Below are 17,467 nucleotides of genomic sequence, written 5' to 3' on the forward strand. Positions count from 1 at the left end.
GCTACAAAGGAATAGCGCGTGGGGTTGACGTACAGCGCCATCTAGATAGTCGTAGTAGTAAGGGAGGAAGGGTAACCTTGATATAGGCCCCCCCCCCCTTCTAAATTTGCCACTTAACCTCCTTGAAGCGAAAACGCTATTCGGGGTGAGGATTGCTATGTGTCGTATCAAGATATACGTCCCCAGATTTATGCGATATCCTTAGGAGAAATTTTAAGGATATTCGCGCTAGGAGTTAGAATTCTGGAGACCTAAAGGTAAATTCTCTGGGAATATCACTGTAGTCAAATATCCCTTAGGAAGCTACTTATAGGAACCTTCCATCAAGATGACATGGCTATCTCACCCAAAAATAGATTTTTCGCTTCGCTCAAAATCCGTTTTATGACATCAAGACATTAGTCCTACAAATGTCAAAATAGGTAAGGAATAGAACCGGTAATATATTAGAGTGAGAGGAGCTTGATAGTTGAGGTAAAAAGAAATTTTAGACTGTAAAGGAGGAGAACCGATTGAGGTACCTCTAAGGATTTTTTTTTCAAATTATCAAAAGCCTTTGTTTTATACAAATAACTCTATATATACCTTCTTATGTTTGTATATTTTACACGAAATAGGCCTGTTGTGTATAAACTTTATTGTCATTGATTGCTAGCGCATAGATATACCTGAATATCAACACGAAGTAGATTTTTGAGTAACTTTGAGTCATTTCGTCTAAAATTCCAGAGGTCTGGCTAAGGTATAACAATCCTAACGGTTTTTTTGGTATATGTGATTTTTAGCAACTTTATAGAAAAACTGCGCATTTATGATAGCAAGTAAAATTAGTAATAACAACAATAAGAGAATGTATTATAAAGTTGTGTGCGCTGTGCATGCACAAGAGTTCCTTGCAAAACGTTCTGGGTGACGATCATACAACTCTTACTGTCCAGAAATTATATGGTACTGTAATCCGCTTTGCATAAAATGCACCACTTGCATGAACTCTGATTAAATATATCTGTGGTGAAAATCGTTTGGTTTTGTAGTTTTTGGAGAAGTAGACTTTTCTCGAAATATAACTTGGCAAATTTTTTTTCCTCAAACCTTTTAGATTTTTCCACCGTACTTTAGGATTTAGGCTAGAATAATTTATTGTATTTGAATGTGCACGAGGGTGCTACGTGAGAACGTACTGTACTGTAGTTACACGTCAGAATTTAATTGTAATAAATCAAGAAACGAAGTGATTGCTGCAAAATATTAGGACTCTGAAAGTTATGTCAAGAAGTTAAATCCAATGAAAGTTATGGTGTTTATGGCAAATGAGAAAAAGATAAACCTGATAATTCTAAAAGAAAAAAAATAATGACCGTTAATATGGTTTTAGACAATAAATAATGTGATAAATCATAAACTTGGGTTATCGAAAAGTGTACATAAGCGTTCAGTGAACTATAAAGACGAGTGAACCGTCCATGTTAACCACAGAATTTATACATGATAAACTAAAACTTATAAAAGATAGATATATCAGACTTAAACATATGTGCTTGGGAAGTAGAATAATTTGAGAGAAATAGAAGTAAAACAGTATTGTACTCGGGAGGAGAAGGCACTAGAATTATGAAGGGTGGGACATTCGACAAGGAATTTTAAGGGGGAAAAATAATGACCCCTGAAATATACTTTTGGGGAAAAAAAAAAAACAGAATTTGAGAAACCTTAATATTCTAAAGTTTAGAATATCAATGTTTCGTCTAAACGGCAATGAGCGAAAGAGGAAAACAGCTAGAATTATATGCTTTAAAGTATGTATGTTATATAAGGACTAATGTGATAACGATGAATTTAAAGTCCAGAAATAAAATGTTTGTGTAGGGGAACAGGAATAAGGGTGTTTTTTTTATATATATGTCTCTCCTATGTCGCTACAAAAGTACTCTGTGCTCCCTCAAGATATTTCGTCAACAATATCACGGGTAACCCGATACGAAATACTAATTTGTTAAATAATCAGTAGTTTACTTTGGAGATAAAAAGATATAATGAGGGAAGAAGTATTTCTACTATGGGTGGGAATGTTAATAATGAAGCACCCGTAAATTGGTTCTTTAGAAGATAATTAAAATATTGAAAAAGCTATAAGATACCACTAAGATATTTAGATATAAATACAAGAAATTTCTCACTGCAATTTCAAGGTTGTATTCCATCCTTTTAATTAGACATTCATAGCAATAAAATACTTGAACAAAATGCAAGAAGTCATAGACTAGGCATGAAAAAATGCCGATATCTTGGTCTTGCATCAAGAATCTGATTTGGTTGAGGGCGAGGAGTACCGAAATGGAATCTCACTCAGGTGCTTCTTTGTGTACTGGTCAATTTTTTCGATCATCTGTGGCGTCAGCTTTTCTTTCCAATTCCCGACTACTCCTGTAAAGTACGAAAAAAGGAAAACTTTAAAATATTTGCTCGGCAAATGTTTGATTGAGATTTAATTGAAGGTTTCATTCCGTTCACTGTAGTCTCTAAATGTTTTGTTCTCAATTATATTAACTAATTAGTTTTTAATTTTTTTTCTCTCCTTTAAAGTATTAATTTCTGCTTATTCTATTTTCATTTGCATGTTGAGAGAGAGAGAGAGAGAGAGAGAGAGAGAGAGAGAGAGAGAGAGAGAGAGAGAGAACTCAAAATAATAAAAAATTTCTTATAATGGACATTTAAAAAATAAACAACGTAATTCATAAGAAATAAAACTCTAAATAATTATGAACTCAATGAGATGAAAAAAGTGAGATATAAAATGAGGGGAAGAAAATACCATAGTACCGTCACGTTTTGGACAAGATGAGAAATAAGTAGTGTGAAGCTGAAGTTGAAAGTAGAGCAAATGCAGCTTGTGGGAAATGGGGGGGGGGGGTATATGTGTGACCAAGTAGGCTAGATATGTGTGTGATGAAGCAATAATAAATAAACTGAAAATCAAGATGTACAGTACCGTTATCAGATCAGTGATGAGGTATGGTTCAGAAATATGGGCATTAAGAAGGAAGGTAGAATAGGAACTAGAGCGAATGGAAATGATGTTGAGGTGGATTTTGGGGATCTTGTTATGCGAGAGGCTGACAAATGAAGAAGCTGTGAAAAGGTCTGGGATGATAAAGATTACTGGCATGATAAGGCGGTCAAGACTGAGATGTCAGGGACATGTGGTAAGGAAGGGTGAAATGGGGGGAAGAGGGCTCGGGTGGAACAAGCTACGTGTGAAAGGCCAAGAGAGAGACAAAGGTTTAGATGGCATGATAAAGGGAAAGATGATTAGGATAAGGATTTACAAGAAAAGGATGATTTCGATAGAAATAGTTGGAACAGATACACCATAATAACCGAATTTTTTTAGGTTACGAATAGTGACGAGGATGAAGAAGATTCTTGAAACGGAAAACTTGAAGAAAATTTAATAGAAAATGGAATTGATACTCAAAAATAAATCTCACGTACTGTACCATAGTGATCAATATCGTTGAGATTAATCCCTCAAGGTTAGATGAGAATCTACAAATCTATTTATTGTATTCTCGATAATCTTAAGGATTCAAGTGAAATGAAAAAAAAAATCAGAACATGATTATGTATAAACTGACCTTTTCTGAAGAAACCGCCATCGGTCTTTGCTACTTTTTTGTTGACATTGGGATTGTCAGCTCTGTTGGTATTGGTGAAGTTGTCACGCTTCTTCATTTCTTCGAAGCTGGTATAGTGCTCTACCTGAGGAGAGAAATATTTTAATCTGATATAAAATAAGCTAGGTTTAAATATAATTAATTCTGATTGGAGGGAAATCAGACAAACATGAGATAATCTGTCTCTTTAAATATTGTGAAATAAGATATCTGATTATGTAGTTCTTAATATACATTACCAAATATTAGTAAGGATTAAGTTCTATGTAACAAATGAACATTAAATTACGGAATGTGGCTATCAGATTTGATTAGCTAATCAATAAAACCTTAGTTTTGTTAGAGTTCAGTCTCTAGCCCCACCAACAAAACATACAGTACTACTTGTTGCTATGTGCCAAAAAGCTGCAGACTGAAGCCTGTTAATTTCTTGCTAGAAGACATAATAAATGGAACAAATATTGTACCATCAACAAACTGTACCACTTTACATTAAAAATCAATAGTCCAGTTACTGATAAAGACCATAATCAACACAGATTAAACAACACTGCCCTGTAAACTACCAGACATCAAAGGCTAGATTTACTTAGCGTCCAATCATTATAAAAAGGCTTCGTATATCTTTAGAGTAACTCTGAGAAACCTCAACTAGATCTTCACCTATTTGTTTAGGTTCCATAGGAATTTTGTCTTTAAAATAAAAATAGAATTTGCAAATATTAATCATGGCCGGACATATAAAATAATTTAGCCATTTTAAAGGTTTATTAATATTTCCTCGTCATTAGCAAAGAGTTGAGCGACGGAAGTGGTATTTGCAAGGGTATTTGAAAGTGGTCCACAAAAGATGAGAAAATTGTTTGGTAATTTCTCTCGGGAAACATACAAACATTTTGTTTCATAGGAGGTGAAATGAAGATGTAATACTCAAGACATCAAAAAATGTAATAAGAATGAACATCATAACTCTCCAATTAAAAGGAATAAAATAGTCAAAAAGTCATTGAAATTGCTCTGTTGTACTGTGATATAATTAAAGATAAGATCAATAGACAGCAGGGGCAAACAAAAAAATCTGAGAAGGGAGAGCGATAAAAGGAAAGGTGGGAAGAAGGAGAGAGCATATAATTTTATCGTATCATGAAGATACATACAGTACGCTACCATGAACCTTTACGCAATCTAATAAGAACGAACGAACCAGGAACCCAATTTGAATCATATTACATACTGAAACAATGTAGTTGATACTCTCCATCACTTTCTAAAATTACAGATAAATAAGAGTTTGTAGTTGGTCCTTGTGACGCTGGAGGAGCTCGAGATGAAGTTAAAATCGAATTGGATGATATCCCAGTCTACTATTATGAAAAATAAAGATGTAAGTGACTTTGCAAAAAGTAGGTGTTTGAGTAAATATTTTTTTCACTTGTAAATTTGTACAACACATTTATACACGAAACAAGTTTATTTTATATTTGTATATATATATATATATATATATATATATATATATATATATATATATATATATACAGTATATATATATATATATATATATATATATATATATATATATGCGTGTGTGTGTGTCAAGCTCAGGTTTTGTACTTAAAGTCGAAATCAATCCATCTCCACAATTGTACCCTGTTGTTGAGTTTGCAATACTTGGCTATGTTTGATGGTAAATTTTCACATTTACTTGTATTTTTCATATATTTCGACTTGGTCGGGGTTCGAAACCTTGGCAAAGCAGAAGCTATTGTCATAAAGTTAATTCCTCCTTGGGTCTCTGATCACGAGGCAGAGCAAACTCGATATAAGAAGTATTTATGGCTAAATGGCCCAAATAAAGTCTACTAAAAGCTATTGCTTTCACCTTTTTTATGCCAACTGCACCCCAGTAAACTCCACAATGAAAATAGCGTTTCTGTAGGGCCGGTCTTCATACAAATGAAGATGGATTGCCCCACCCATTGGCCTTCTTCAGTAGCAAACTTTCCAAGGCGGAATCCAGCTACACTACTTTCGACCCAAAACCACAGGCAATGTATCTAGCTACCCATCACTTCTTGGAGGGCTCGTCCTTCATCATTTGCACAGTTCATATGGCCCTTGTGCAGGCCTCCACTTAACCGTCCAACACCTGGTCTGCCTGTCAACGCCTACATATCTCTGCCACTTCTGAATTATGACAGAACCATTTAACACATCCCTTGAAAAATGAATCCTGTCGCAACACTCTTTCCCGAAACACGCTGCTACCGTCCATCTGGGAATGGATTACAAGGCCTTGACAAAAGGCTAACAAAAGGACCAAAGTACCAAACCTGCAGGACAGCCTCCATGTCTTTCCGTTGGGGAGACATCACCCTTGATGACTCCAACGCCGCCCTCTAATGTGACATCAATACTGCTAGGCAACACCTGTGAAAACCTGCCTCTATGCACTGACAGGAGTTCCCAATTAATCCATAGTTTCTCGCACCCTTTGCACAGATCTACTGAATAGCAACTGAAGTCAAAGTTCATATGGCATGGCATTATTAATGATGCTAAGGAATGGGTCCACACCTGCATTTCATGCCAAACTTCAAAAGTTTATCAACACCACACCTGTGGATACCTGCCTCCATGCACTGACGGGAGTTCAATTTAATCCATGGTCTCTTGCACCCCTTGCGCTGATCTACTGAATAGCTACTGAAGTCAAAGTTCATATGGCATGGCATTGCTATTGGTGATAAGAAATGCATCCACACCTGCATTTCATGTCAAACTTCAAAAGTTTATCAAAGCACAAAGTCGGGTGTGGGCCCTTTTCATTAATCTCAGCCTATTTTACCCACATTCATGTTAACGTGATTGCAAGATACAACATCCAGCTCATATACAGTTGCCTTCATTACCGAATGGATGGAAAAATTCGACATCCAAGAGCATATTACTTCCAACAGGGGTACCACTTTCACCTCTCAATTTTGGAAATCATTAAGGCCTCTTCTTGGCATCACCCTACATCAGATTACCGCTTAAAGCCCTGCACCAACGGAATGGTGGAACACTTCCATTGTGTAAAATTGCAGAACACAGGGCAACATTTCTAATAGTAAAAACTGCTTTTCCTACTGTAAATAGTGAGCTTTAAACAAATTTTACCTTCATTTCCACTGCAAATAAGCCATTCTACCGTTATGGAACCACCTCCTCCCTTCCCGATGGACACAGGTGGAAACCTGGGACTTTGGGCGTGTGAAAACAGGAAAAAACATGATTATTTGAAACTTCAAGATTTTTAAAAGTCCACAGAACCTAACAAAAAACCTAATCTAACCTAGTAGTTCCCAGGTCACAGACCTAGCCCGGGAGCAATATCCCCAGACCTCCCTTCCTAGGTCACAGACCTAGAGTGGGGCAAGCACCCCCGGACTTCCCTTCCCAGGTCACAAACGAAAAATAAATCACATATAAATCCCTACATTTTGATAAGTAAACCACAAATAAAAACCCTACAGTATGATAAAGTAAACCACAAATAAATCCTCACCAGAATTGCACTTGAGACAGTTTAACCTTTGAGATACACACTGAGCTTTTAAAAAATTATTCACTACACCAGGAGTACCGTGATACTCACCGTGAAACTTAGGCTATGTCATCGAAATAGCCATAATGGCAGCCATTACACTTTTTATTATTATTATTACTACTATCCAAGCTACAACCCTAGTTGGAAAAGCAAGATGCTATAAGCCCAGGGGCTCCAACAGGGAGAAATAGCCCAGTGAGGAAAGGAAATAAGGAAATAAATAGATGAAGAGAACAAATTAACAATAAATCATTCTAAAATAAGTAACAACGTCAAAACAGACATGTCATATATAAACTATTAACAACATCAAAAACAAATATGTCATAAATAAACTATAAAAAGACTCATATCCGCCTGGTCAACAAAAAAGCATTTGCTCCAACTTTGAACTTTTGAAGTTCTACTGATTCAACCACCCGATTAGGAAGATCATTCCACAACTTGGTAACAGCTGGAATAAAACTTCTAGAGTACTTTGTAACGTTGGGCTCCATAATGCACACTCAACACGTAACACAGCTACAAAGGAACTGAAGAGTTGTCCTAAGAAAACGGGGTGTGTCTCAGAATTGCCTTAATCACACTCCGGCATACAAGCATGCCCAAATATGGTAAACTTTGTTATATGGATGGAAGGGGAAGGAAGGAGGAGATACTTACAGATGAACGAACAGGAGTAATTCCATTGGTAGAAAGAAAGTGGAAGGATGGCTTGTGCCCAGGAAATATAAAGTCGTTATCGTGCAACAAGCTATGCATAAACACACACACGGGAGCAGACATCCGTCCCGTAAAATGTAAACAAAAGAATGAAATATATATCTTAGGGGAAGAAGATCCCCTTATCATGTGCAATTTTTTCGTGGATTTATAATGGATACAAGAGAATAAGGTACAGAGAATAAAAAGTTACTCTCATGTAGCGATTCGCCAGTAAATTTTCCCCATCCAAAACCCCTGGTTCCCACTGGGTGGCCCCCATCACCGTAGGATATAAATTATTAGGGTATATCTTATTAACTATTCATTTGCGACGGAAAAATTTCTTTTTCGAAGAAAAGGGGATTTTTTTAGATATGTAATCCCATTTCTTTATAGGTAATGTTTTTCTCCTGTTGTTCTATAATGATACCTTCCATTGTACCCTTAAAGCTGCTTTGGTGTCTAGCTTCACCGACTCCAGCTGATTTCCACAACTTCCCTGGGTCCTCCTTGCACTAAGGATTACAAGCTTCCAGCCAAGCACCACATACCAAAAGACCTACACACTGCCGAGGAGGATAACTATTTTACGATTATTTTTCTAACATTTGTTTTGATTTCGTTTGCAAAATTCTTCAGAGCGCGAAAGAGGGAGAGCCAGTATGCGAAAGAGGTAATTAGTTTAATGCTGGTTTGTAGCAAATAAGACTGTTGGTAAAATTGAAGGAATGTTGTTTACATTTTTTTTTTTTTGGTTAGATAGGTTAGGATGATAACAAAAGTCTTTGACCATTGCTTTTTTTATTCTGACTCAAGAAAGAGGTGTGTTGTTCGAGCTTGAATATATTACGATCAACATTGGAAGTGTTATTCTTTTATTATTAGCTCTAATTCTTTTCATTGGAATTTAATTATCGGCAGTGACTGTTCTGTTAGCCTGTATTAGATTGTTGATCGACTGTTGATGACCCTGCATGTAAACATTTTGAAATAGACTCTTCTTAGAGGATGCTGATGTGACTGTTAACGACCCGGCCTGGAAAAGAAATTTATTTAATCTTGAGTGATGATGATGATGACAATAAACTGGCCCAGATATGGATTGTGGTAATGAATGCCCTCAGAATTTATGAGAGCTACCATCGGCCCACGAAACTATAGCGAAAAGTTTTGGTTAAATTGTTTAGTTTTATGTGGGTAACGGAGTCTTGTGGTTACATAAGGGTGACAATTGCATGTGAACATGAAACAGTTTTTGTCAATAAGGTTGACACCGCATTAAAAATGGCAATATAGTAATGGTAATGAATATCGAATTGAAATTCCCGTGTTACATTCAATGGCTATTGAGGTTTAATCTTAATTTGGGAGGAGTCACTTACCGGTCCACCAGGAAATAAGAACTGTAAAAGATTTTAGTATATAAGATTCGAAATAGCTAATACAAAAAAGTTATATTGAAATTGCTTTGAAAGTATTACCAAGAAAATGGAAGTGATTACATCTGATGAAATATATATATATATATATATATATATATATATATATATATATATATATAAATATATATATATATATATATATATATATATATATATATATATATACTGTATATATATAGATCTATATATATATATATATATATATATATATATATATATATATATATATATATATATATATATATATATATATATATATATATATATATATATATATACCGTATATATATAGATCTATATATATATATATATATATATATATATATATATATATATATATATATATATGTGTATATATATATATATATATATATATATATATATATATATATACACTGTATATATACTATATATATAGATATATATACTTATATATATATATATATAGTGTGTGTGTGTGTGTGTGTCTCCGTACATATTCCAGTTAGATTTTAGGATAAGACGAAAACTTATATGCCATTAATATTTAGTGCCGACATGTTTTGAAGACTACATTAATTTAACGATTGAATTACACCAATGTAAATGATGTGGTTGTGAAAATTTATAATATAAACATATTTGAAAACTCCAAAATTAATTAGCAAGTTTCTTTGAAGGAAAACTTTCAGATTCTTGGAAATGGAAAATTTTAAGATATTTTCAAATACAGGAATACTTTTTCACAAGGCTCCACAAAATTTCATGGACGATATCACAAGCTTCTCACTCTTTGTCGAAGCTTTTTTAAGGTTCCGTTTTGCAATGGGATTTAATTCGGGGTTTTTGTTCCGTAATCGTTTATGGTATCGAAACACGTATCGGCACCGAACATTATATGATCAACGTGAATGCAGTTTTCGTCTTATCTCGTAACCTAACTGGAGCTTACTTTGTCCGAAGAGATGTTTTCTTTGACTTTTAGCACAGCTAGGTGTAAAACATTTCGACATTAGTCGCCTAATAGGCAACTTCTACACAGTGATCATTATTAGAAGTCGAACCCCTGAACGCACACAGCACATCATGAATATTAAGGCCCTTAATTTTCTGTCATATGACATGTCTGCTTTGGTGTTGTTACTGTTTTTAAAAAAATCTATTGTTATTTTTTTCTCATATCGTTTATTTATTTCCTTATTTCCTTTCCTCACTATGTTATTTTCCCTGTTGGAACCCTTGGGCTTATAGAATCTTGTTTTTTCAACTAAGGTTGTACCTTGGCTAATAATAATAATAATAATAATAATAATAATAATAATAATAATAATAATAATAACAATTCACACCTATCAAAATTTCTAGTCCATCCATTCTTCGTACTCCCAAGCGCATCAGAATAAACGGTGAGATAGCCATGTTGTCATGATGGAAGGTTCGTAATAGTAGCTTCCTAAGGGATATATGTACTACCGTGATATTCCCAGAGAATTTTACCTTTAGGTCTCCAGAATTCTAACTCCTGGCACGAATATCCTTACATTTTCTCTCAAGGATATCGCATAATATCAGGGGACGTATTCTTGACACGCCACATAGCAATCTGCGCCCCGAATAGCGTTTGCGCTTCGAGGGGGAATGTGGCAGAATTAAAAGGGGAGCCATATCAAGGTTACCATAGTTCCCATACTACTATTAAGTATCACAACAGCGCCATATCCAAGATGGCGGACATTCCTTGTAGCATTGAGCATGGTGCTACAGATACAGTAGTTTCGGGAGGGATACTGTGGAGATCTTTTCTTTAGAAAAGAAAGGTGGGTCCATCAGGACGACATGGCTATCTCACCCAAAAAAAGATTTTCGCTTCGCTCAAAATCCGCTTTTTGGGCTCAAGCCATGTCGTCCTAATGGAAGCATGCCAGAGCATTAATGTATCTGTAGATTTTTATCAGTGCCTTAACCTTGGGACAATATTTCTATGGTCATCTGGACCATTTGAGACAAATGACATTACTGTTATCCGTCATCATCACTAATCATGAACGACGCTAGTGCTTCCTGCCCCCTACAGGGAAGAGTCATTTTAGACGGTAGGAAAGGGGCCTCAAGGTTAGCATATATTGTATGAACAAAGATAAGTGTATACTTGAGTATACAAACAGTCTCATGGTTTGTATATATTGCCAAACCAATATCAGTGTCCATTATACCCACTGTTTGCAAGCATACAATGATATGAAGTATACTTACATGAGTAAGTCAAAGAACTCAGGCATCTTAAACATGCAATTGTCGGGCGAATTAGGACGCAATTACATTCTAATAGACCTTTATTTCTAATAAATGACTAAATGAATTAACAAATAAAATGAATGTAGCATGATAAAGGAATTATACTTGCAACATATACAGAAATTATTTTTCCCTTTTGAAAGGGAAGAAATGATGAGTGCCACTCTCAGACTGAAGAAAAGTTTTTAATAAAATTTCTCTTCATAATTTCGGTACCTGTTATATTCTATCAACACTGTGTACTACGTACACACGGCACTAGTGATATCTGTATAATTCCACACCTGAGCTTTTGAACAGAGTTAGTGTCACCATGGTAACACTCATGCAAAAGAGGATCACACTAAAAGTGCTGACACCCTCTCCCTTTAATTGACAGTCCCAATCAATTAACTGTTCATTGCAGAATTAGACGACAGGTTCTAATACACTACCTTCCGCTACCACATAATGCTTCAGTTCATGGATCTGCTTAGCATAGTGTTTGTAGAACACCCTGAATGATTTCTATCCAGTATATGAGCGAAGACACTCAAAGTCCATATACTGAAAAAAGTTCAGTGATGAATCAATTTTTCTCGGATCATGACCTGCGGGAGTACTGTCAGGATCTGCTCTGCGAATAAAGTGGGTGAGCTTCGCCCTGAGTTGTATTAGGGATAAGTTTGATCCAGAGGTTTCTCCTTTAAAGAGCTGTCCTCCCCTGAAGTCTGAAGTTCTATGAAGATAGACCTTTAGACACTCTACAGGACATAGAGAGACATCTTCCTTCAGAGGGCAGATTCTCCAGGGACCCCACCTCTTAGTGGGTAGCTCGTTCTTAGCGAGAAAGGTTGGATCAGGAAAGAGATTCAGTTCTCCTGCTTCTGTGAACTGAATGTGGCCCTCATCTCTGGATAGGGCCACTATTTCACTAACTCTAGCCCCAGAGGCTATAGCGAACAGAAAAATAACCTTTTGGGTTAGATCCTTGAGGGAAAAATCTCCATTGTTCACAAATGAGGCATAATGTAGGACCTTGTCCAAAGACCATGAGATGGGCTTTGGCAGTGCTGCAGGCCTAAGCCTTGCACATGCCTTCGGAATCTTATTAAAGATTTCATTTGCCAGATCCACTTGAAAGTCATATAGAAGAAGTCTAGTCAAGGCTGACTTGCACGTAATTATCATGTTGGCCGCCAGACCTTGATTATGAAGGTGGACAAAGAAGGACAGACAGAAGTTCATTGAAATTTCTTTCGGTCCTTTTGCTTTTACAAAAGCAACCGACTTTTTCCAAGATGACTCATATTGTCTTCTAGTTGACTTAGACTTGTATTCTTCTAAGAATTCTATATTGCCATCTGAGATCCCAAATCTTTTCCTAACCGCTAGGGCAAATGAAGGGTTTGGGCTCTCTGTGATAAATCGAAGGCAATTAACTTCTGAACCTTCTGAGATAGTCCTGGGTTCAGAAATAGGGCCAGCCTCAGCTTCAGTTCCTTCACTAAAAGGGAACAGATTGCTCTTGGGCTACTTGGGAGCCAACAGAGCCACTCCTCCCTGGGGGATCTCAGCATGTTGAGAACCTTCAGCAGGAGATTGGATGGGATGAACAGGAATTCCTGAGTCCATCCCTTCTATACTATAGACATGATGTCTGTTATCTCCACAAGAGGATCCTCGTATGGGGCTACATATCGAGGTAGTTTCTTTATGACGCTCGTGACGAAGAGGTCGATCTGCAGCTCAGGGACGTGTTCCCATCTGGGAGAGAAAAGGTCTACGTCTGTGGACCATTCTAACTCCATCGGCTTGAGTCCGAGTAGAGCATCCGCTGTCACATTGCGGATCAATTGTACGTGAACTGCTGATAGGTGCCATCCCTTTAGGTAAGGGATGGTTAACGTCACCTAGACTGCATAAGACGCTCTCTAGCCTTGTCGGTTCTGACGTCTCATTATCGCTTAGATGTCCCAGGTCAGCCTGAGGAGGTCTGATCTGTGTGGAGAGAGTTTCCCCACCCATGAAAGGATCAACATGGTCTTGGGACTTTTGGCCTTTGACCATTATTAGGCAAGCGATTAAGGAAAGACTGATAGCGGTCTTTTTAGATCTCTTCGAGCGTTTGATGCGTATCTTCTCCAGACTCTTAACGCATCTTTCAGCTGTGCTCTTAGCACTGGGTCTGTCACTATTGCAAACTGGAGAGAGTTCAGAACTCCTCCCTGTTAGCGTCTTGGAATCCTGACTGATTACCATAGTCTCTTGACCAACCCTGCGATCTCCTTTTACATCCTCAAGGGAAAGGAGAGTTGGTGTGACCACAGGTTTCAATGGTTTTTAAACCATTGAAGCCTTTGAGCTGGAGAGAATCGAGACTTCTTGAAGCTGATCTTGCATCCCTGATGTTCCGGGAACAGGATCACTTCCTTGGATGCTCATAGACCAGCCACTTCGGATGCTGCCCACCCCAGCCTTTCGTCCAGGTACATTGTTGCCTGAACCATTTCTAGGCTTGGCTTTTGCGTGACTGTGTCTACCAATCCCGTGAAGATACTTAGGACTGTGTTTAGTCCAACAAGTATCTTTCCGAGGGCATACGTTATCCTCTGTAACTTGAATCCTAGGTAGGAGGGAAGGGGATGACTGACTGGAAGTTGCCAATAGACATCTTTCAGGTCTGACAAGACTGTAAACACCCCTTTTTGAAAAAAGGTCCTTATGTTCAGAAGGATTAACATTCTGAACATGCTGTTTTATTTGAACTCATTGAGTGGCGACAAGTCCAGAATGACTCTGAGTTTTCTTGAGTCCTTCTCGTGAACATCAAACAGCCCTCCCTGAAATTCGATGGACTATACTTTCCTTACCGCCTGTATGCTCTAGAGCTCTCAGGTATACTCTTCCAGGAGGGCTTTGGAGTGTAGGAAGAGTTGAGGAAATGATGGTGGAGGCATGTCTATTTCCCATCCTAGTCCCATCTTGATTAGGCCTTAGACCCAAGGATCGAAGGTCCAGCGATCCTGAAGGAACCTCCCTCCTACCAGAAGCGTCTCTTTGCTTTGTCTGATCAGAAGGTTTACATATTCGACCGCTTGCCTGTGGCACCGCGGTCATTGCAACTGTGGGATGTTGTTGAACAGCCCGAGGAATATTTCTACTTTTCCGTCATCCTTTTAGGTTGGGGACCCACAGCTGTGGAAGACTTTCTCTTTGAAAAGATGCTCCACTTTTGGAAAAGTCCTATGTTCTCCGTGGTGGCCTTCTTAATCACTTTTCTAACTACCTCGTTTGGAAAGAGGTCTCTACCCCAGATGTTGGAAGATATCAGCTTCCTGGTTTCGTGTTTCACTGTTGTGGCAGCGAACACAAACTCCCTACAGGCTCTCCTAGCCTTCATAAAGGCATGAAGGTCTTTTACTAAGGTGGCCATATGCATTTTGGCCAAGACCATGAGCATGTCTGGGGTATTTTGGTAGGGTGAACACAACTCTTTGCAGTTCTGTAGGGATAGGAAGGCTGCAAGTCTCTCCTTTGTCTCTTGTTCCTTATCCAAAAGAAACTCAGATAGTTTAGGGAGATTCTCGATAAACTGTCGTCTAGCGACATCGCGTCTAGTCTTCTTTCTGAAAAGGTTAAGTGGACTTCCTTCCAATCCTTCTCTTGCCTGGGAAAAGCTAGTGACAGAGGTTTGCACTCCCCGAGTGCAGGTCATAGTCTATATGCCTCCACTGCCTTGGCAACAGATTTAAATGCCTTCCACATAAAGGGGAATGATATTGAAGCAGGAGCAAGAAAGAAAGGGTGTCTCTTACTTAGTGTGAATACTTTTGACACCGAGTAACCCACCTTTCTCAGGCTACTTGACAAGATAGCCTGTGCCTTATCATGGTCGAGAATTATGAGCTCCTTCAGTTCCGTTTCTTTTCCTGGCGTTGGTTCATGTCTCAGTCAAATGAAGCAATTAGGGAAAGCGTCAAAGCTTGGCCAAAACTGGATTTCATCCAAAGGAACAGCACACATCTTCTCCGAGATGTAGAGTTTGCCTTTTAAAATCGGCATAAGCTCCGCAAACTTCCAGGGATTGGTTTTGAAGCATGTCGGAAGGTCTTGATCTCTGAGTCGTTTGTATGATCCTTGGGGAGCGACAAGTGGAGCTTCACAAAGCTCTATCTTGCATTTCGCTTCCTCCTTTTCTTCTTGTTTGCAAAAGTTTTCTATTAGACCTTTCATATGGGCCAATAATTGGTCCATTTCGTCTAATAGAGGGGTAGAGGGTGAAGATGTCGATGTTAATGGCTCTGGAGCCGGCACACACGGAAGCAATTCCAACACGACATTATCCACCTCTTCCCGTGGGGGCTTCCTGCCCTCCGTCCCAAGGGCTATCTGGCCGCAGGGAGGTGTGAATCATGCCTGGGGCACCACTATTTCATTACTTGCTTTCGGGAACAGTAGGTTACTCATCCTATCATTAGGTCGGTATGGTCCCGGAGAGATTTTCTGGAAACCTCTCACCCAGTTCCGTAGTTTGTTACGAGCTGCATCCCCAGACTCCACCGACTTGGGATTCTCGAAACCCTTGGACATTAAGATCCGACATACATTGCAAACCTGAGGGTTCCAATAATGCAGGGATTCGGAAATAATATTGCAGGGGGCATGAAATCTGCATGTATTATGACCATAAAAGTATTTACTCTTGATATTCCAGAAGACTGCAACACATGTCATCTGGGGTTCCTCCTGTAAAGAAAGGAAAGCAGAATGAGTATACAACTGATTATCTCACTGATAAGCAATAGGTAAAAGTCACCTTTTAACTAAAATAGCTCAGGATATTAAGCTAGAAAGGGATAGTGGGAGACACATACTTGTGTATCCCCTGCAAGCAAATGCTGTTACCTCCCCTCAGTATTAACTATAAGGAGATTCCTTTATCAAGGAACTCTTAACGAAAGGGTTCTAACCACTAGGGGTAGAGAAGTGTAAAAGTCACTGCCCTTTTTTTATTCTTTAACACTGTGGGGTAAGGATGACTGATTTCTATTCAGAGTATTGAAGGAATTCTATTCTTTCAATATAGGAATGATCCCAGCAGAAGCCCGCACAAGGGTACCCAAAATATGTTAGAAACTAACTACTGTATAATCATACTATAGTTTTCTGTTTGCAGTATATACTATATTGCAAAATACTGACTACTGTATAATTATATATATTGTAGTTCAGCCAGTGTGCTGTCATTGTGGCAAGCATCTGATGGCACGGTCCAGCTGGCATGACCCCAACTGGACTAGGAAATATAAAAGACATATATTTGTGTATCCTACCCAGCCCATTTGCTGTGACCTCCCTTACAATATTAAAATCATAGAGTTTCCTGATTAGGGAAACTCAAGGATAAGGGCTCTAACCTTTTAAGGTTAGAAGTGTAATACCACCAGCCCTTTAAATTATTTAATAGTGTAGGGTAATATGAAAACTGATTTCTAATCAGAATATTGAAGAAATTCTATTCTTTCAATATAGGATTGGTGTCAGCAAACACCCGGGCAAGGATACCCAAGATATATTGGAAAATAACTACTAGTATAATATATACAATAGTTTTTCTATCTGCAGTATATCCTATACTGCAAATATACTGACTACTTGTATAAACATATACTGTAATTCAGCCGGCATTTAGCCGGCATAGCTAGTCCCTGCCACCGCAGCCAGCTTGCTGGCTAAAAGAGAGAGAGACAACATGGAGTGAAGGCTGCCTTATTACTGTGTATGTATACACCAATTAA

General features: G+C 37.9%; 1 protein-coding gene across 1 annotated transcript in view; it reads right to left on the bottom strand.

The window, feature by feature from the left end:
- Window positions 1-226: 226 nt before the first annotated feature.
- The window catches only part of LOC137648650 (sulfotransferase 1A1-like), a 52,806-nt gene continuing 35,565 nt past the window's right edge, over window positions 227-17,467 (bottom strand). Inside the window, exons 7-8 of the mRNA XM_068381653.1 lie at window positions 3,636-3,759; window positions 227-2,424 (exon numbers count right to left, since the gene is read on the bottom strand). Coding sequence (XP_068237754.1) covers window positions 2,297-2,424; window positions 3,636-3,759 — 252 coding nt within the window. The 3' untranslated portion in view covers window positions 227-2,296. The remainder of the gene's footprint in view (window positions 2,425-3,635; window positions 3,760-17,467) is intronic.

This window comes from Palaemon carinicauda, chromosome 10 (genome assembly GCF_036898095.1).
Source record: "Palaemon carinicauda isolate YSFRI2023 chromosome 10, ASM3689809v2, whole genome shotgun sequence".
Classification (NCBI taxonomy): Eukaryota; Metazoa; Arthropoda; class Malacostraca; order Decapoda; family Palaemonidae; genus Palaemon; species Palaemon carinicauda.